A 4,676-nucleotide genomic window follows, 5' to 3' on the forward strand; every position below is an offset into this window, starting at 1 on the left:
CTTTTTCTGTTACAAACTGACTCCGGCCCCCCACCAGAGAAGGGAAAAGTTATGTGGCCCTTACAGGAAAAAGTTTGGGGACCCCTGCAGCAGATATTATTGCAGTGACATCATTCAAAAGACAGCTGGGACAGAAAGCCGGCACCAGGCACTTATGTAAGACATACAAAACTGGATAATTATCCCTATAAAACAGATTTCTTCATCTTCATCTGCTAAAAAAGTGGCAGATTTAATCATTTGCACATTAATTTACTAAAGTATTGGTGTATAACACAGCTGATTGCTGTTACTGATAMCTAGCAAAATATCCCTTTAATGCTATTGGCTCAACCCAGAAAGAGACAGCATTACAACACCTTCTACCAGCACAATAATCTTCCAGCTTATGCCAAGACACTGCAGCTAACATCTTTTGTGCATCATTAATTAAGGTCCCTTGAWACGAGTAGGTATCTAACTATAGACTTAGTATTAGGCTAATAATATTAGAAGAACTGGCGGTAAAAAAAAGACACATCACTGGTTTTATCTTTAACAAAGTCCAGATATTTTGTTTTTGTTGAAATACAGGGCTTTGGAAATGTAACCATTAAGACTTTCTGACCACGTTGTTCAGGATCACTGGAGGCCTTTCACCAGAGTCCAGTCCTCTTGGCTCTGTTGGTCTTGGATTTGAGCTTCTGGGCTGCACTGGGAGAAGTGTTGACTCATTCATCGGGCTGGCAGAGAGCAAACAGTAGAGGTTCTGTCTCTTTTCCCAGCCSCTTRTTTGTKTCCAYATTTTCAATTAAGCCATGTGGGTTCTGCATGAACAAATATCAAGGACTGTAGGAATCATTTCCAGATGTGTGTTAAAGAATGGAAACTAGTGCTCTGKCTACAGAGGGGAGGATTCTCCAGCTGAAAGAAGACTGGAACAAGCTGTTATCACTTGCTGACAAAAGACAAAAAGCAGGGAACCTGTTTGTGCACATATCTGTCTGTTAGCAAAATATCTCATTAACAAGTAGACAGATTTGAACAAAACTCAGAAATTAACCACCTAAAATTATTATGTCTACAGCTGCTTAACTATAGTCAGTCTGATTCAAGATGGCCACCACTACTTTCACCAAGACAGACATGATGATGTATCAATCAGTCATTGAGCTAAAGCAGGGCTGTACAGWGCAACATATATGTTGAACGAGTGATTAAAAACTGTGTGTGCTATAAAAATATTCATGTAGCACTGGTGCTACAGCTTGGCAAGCTATTTTTTTCCTTTTGCAAGGAAAATGCAACAGGTGAAAGTATTGCACGATTAACTCATCCGTGTAATTAACTTTGTATCCTACATAGAGAATCACCAACACAGACCCCCGAGCAATCAGGTACCTGCRGGGACTGTGCATGCTCTAAAAATAACTCTCATCAGCAGCGGAGCTATGAGCTAATGTAGTGGCCCTCAACATTCAAAAAAGTAACCAGAATTGTCTGTGAATGAAAAACACCATAAATCCAGGCAAAAGAAGCTGCTGTTTCAACGGTTTCACAACTCTGCTGGATTCAACACAGAGCTGATTTACCCCAGAGCCCAGCTCACTCCTCTCTTCTGCCTCACACACTTTACTGCCACAGCTCACTAGATCCACCCCTGATCAGGAGCATGAACACTTCAGGGTTCAGAATAGAAACAGGCATTAAAATGTGGGAAATTAATTATTTTCTGTGACTGAGAGGAAAATAATTGTATTTTTTTCCACTAATACTCATATCTAAAAGAGTTTGAGTTCTTCTGAAGTGTTACAAAGACAATAATTTTTAGAAACAGGACATTTCACGGATAATAGTCTCTTTAAAACACATTATATAAGTAATAAGAAACAGGTTTATTTTGAAAAATTATTACAAATGTGTTCATTCGTATTTGCCAACTCATTTTTAAGTTGCCAGATCGAGGCCATGAGGGCTGATTTTTGTTTTAAACCATTTCATTTTCTTCAGTTTGATTTTRTTTTCCAGTTCTCAGCTTATCTCATACAGCAGTGTTTACACTACATATCTGACAGTCAGTTTTGCTGCTCCAGGGAAAAAAAGACAAACACTTTTTGGATGAATTTTATKCTTAATAAATTGACACGGTCTCTTATTTTGCAGGCTCCTATCCTGTGCTGACCCAATGGTTTAATCAGCAGGACCAAAATGAGCATAAGCAGTGATGAGGTCAATTTTCTGGTTTACAGATACCTGCAAGAGTCAGGTAAGTCTATAAGAGTACCTCTAAGTTGAGCTGTAGTTTCAGGAGTTTTTATTACTTAAAAAGGATTACAAATGAACTTTCATACCCAAGCTCTGGGTGCTTTGCAAATGAGCACCAACTTCATCCTACTTTCCAATTATCCGTTCCTCCTCCAGGTTTTTCTCACTCAGCTTTCACCTTTGGCATAGAGAGCCACATCAGCCAATCCAACATCAACGGCGCCCTGGTGCCCCCTGCTGCTCTCATCTCCATCATTCAGAAGGGCCTGCAGTATGTGGAGGCTGAAGTCAGCATCAATGAGGTCAGCCCTGATATTTACATTCTCAGGAATTATTTGTGAAATCTTCAGGATAGAAACGTTGCACTGTTACATTTTGTGTCTGTTCGTTTTTGTTTTTGTTTTTGTGCTTTTGTTTTAACAAGCATCAATCAGAAGTTTCAGGCTTTGTTTATATTGGTTTGGTCTGTTTCCTGTGCAGGATGGGACCTTATTTGATGGACGGCCCATCGAGTCGCTGTCTCTGATCGATGCTGTTATGCCAGATGTAGTCCAGACCAGGCAGCAGGCCTATAAAGACAAGCTGGCTCAGCAGGAGGTGGCAGCAGGCAGCGGCAGCAGCGCAGGACCCCAGGGTGGCGCCAAGAATGGAGAGGGAGCTGCCAACGGAGAGGAAAATGGATCACACGCCTTAGCCAGTAAGTAGGCTTCYAACAGTGTCTTGATTTTTACTGATTAAAACCAACAAAAAATATTCAGCAGGATTTTATTTCAGATCAAAATGTTTTGATAAGATATATTTTTATAATGGTGGTTTTGTTCTTAGAACCCCTGCAAATTATGAAAAACTGCAACTTTGAGGGTTTACTGTATTTGTATCTGTGCCTTCTTTTAGATGATATCTGCTTTGCTACATCAGCCAGTAGTGCTGTTGTCCTGTCTTTGTTTTATTAGCTGTATTTCCATTGATAGTGGAAGTTTTGTAGAAAATTGCTTTAAAACAGGAATCAGTTAAATGGTTGAATACCTCCACAAAGAGCTGACACACATCAGGAGTTAGACATTTATCCTGTTCTTCCTCTGCTGGCTAGTCTGAATTACTCAGTGTTTAATGTCTTTAAGTGGTTAACGACTCCCTGAATTAGGGAAGTCCACATTTGCTGCATTACGACAAGTGGTTTTTATGGATTTATATTGTGTCAGATGGCTAATATAATCATATAAATTTTTAAAGGGATGTTCTGGTTGGTTAAAATTTATCAGGGCAATGCAGAAAATGCAGGATCCAAAATGCAAGCTCAGGAAGACGAGAGGAAACTCAGAATGGATAACAAACAAAGCAAACAACTGAGAGGACAGCGAAAAATATTTCAACCTTTACATGACTGTCATATTTGCAATGCAGTTTGTCCACCATAAGCAAAACCAGCTATGTTGTCTGGTTTGGAGACAGAGACATGGACAAAAAGACAGGAGACAACTGGAAGTGTTCAAGCTGAAAATGTTGAGGTTCTCCTTGGGAGAGACAAGGATGGAGAAGATTAGGACAGAGATCATCAGAGGGACAGACCAGGTTGAAGGGCTGGGAGATAAAGTTAGAGACCAGACTGAGATGGTGAGGACATGTCCAGAGGAGGGACAGTGGGTGTATTGGTAGAAGGATGCAGTTAGAGAGGACATGGAGGTAGTTGAACAGAGGACAGATAGAGGARGATGAGTCACTGTGGCTGGGTTTGACAAGATTTATTTTTTACCTGCCTGATAAAAAAATGTTAACTGCCCGAAACAAAAATGTTTAAAATTTGATTAAATATAAGAAAAACGTGTACTGTATTTTTACTACAAAAATATTAACATGGTTACACACAGAGATACATAATATATGACATCTGATTAAACAGATGCAAACATTGCAGAGTGAGTCACTCACAGTCAATTGTTTTATCAAAAACATCTTCAAAAACCTATTTTTAGACCTTTCCAGTGTTTCCTCTAGACTACTAGGAGGGCTGCTTATAAAAAAAACAATGATCAACAGAAGCAGCTTTGTTTTAAATACAATTTACAGAACATGAAAGTCTGCAATTTTCATTAATTGAATCTTATATAGTCTATCTCAGGGGTTCTTAACCTTTTTGACCTCGGGGCCCAATTTATTGAACATAAAGTGTCACGAGGCCCAGTCAGACATTACCATTGTGTGGATCAAAATGATAATTATTCTAAATCTTGGTTTAATTTTTATTGTATTTACATTATAACTAAATTAAATACACTTACATTTTAAAAGTAAAACTCCTGTCAAATAATCACAAGACATGATTATGACAATTTTTTATATTGTAACCTGCCCATAACAATTATTTGAACAAATACAACAGTCAGTCAACAGACCACTCAGGCTTATTGACACAAATATATATATTTTTAACA

At 38.7% G+C, this 4,676-nt stretch overlaps 1 protein-coding gene across 2 annotated transcripts in view; it reads left to right on the plus strand.

The window, feature by feature from the left end:
* The window catches only part of LOC106530177 (F-box-like/WD repeat-containing protein TBL1XR1), a gene marked incomplete in the record, with an annotated part of 34,949 nt that overhangs the window by 7,588 nt on the left and 22,685 nt on the right, over positions 1 to 4,676 (plus strand). For both annotated transcript variants that reach the window (XM_014025760.1, XM_014025761.1), the window contains 3 exon segments: positions 2,143 to 2,245; positions 2,401 to 2,546; positions 2,725 to 2,941. In XM_014025760.1, coding sequence (XP_013881214.1) covers positions 2,188 to 2,245; positions 2,401 to 2,546; positions 2,725 to 2,941 — 421 coding nt within the window.

Source organism: Austrofundulus limnaeus, unplaced genomic scaffold (genome assembly GCF_001266775.1).
Source record: "Austrofundulus limnaeus strain Quisiro unplaced genomic scaffold, Austrofundulus_limnaeus-1.0 Scaffold497, whole genome shotgun sequence".
Taxonomy (NCBI): Eukaryota; Metazoa; Chordata; class Actinopteri; order Cyprinodontiformes; family Rivulidae; genus Austrofundulus; species Austrofundulus limnaeus.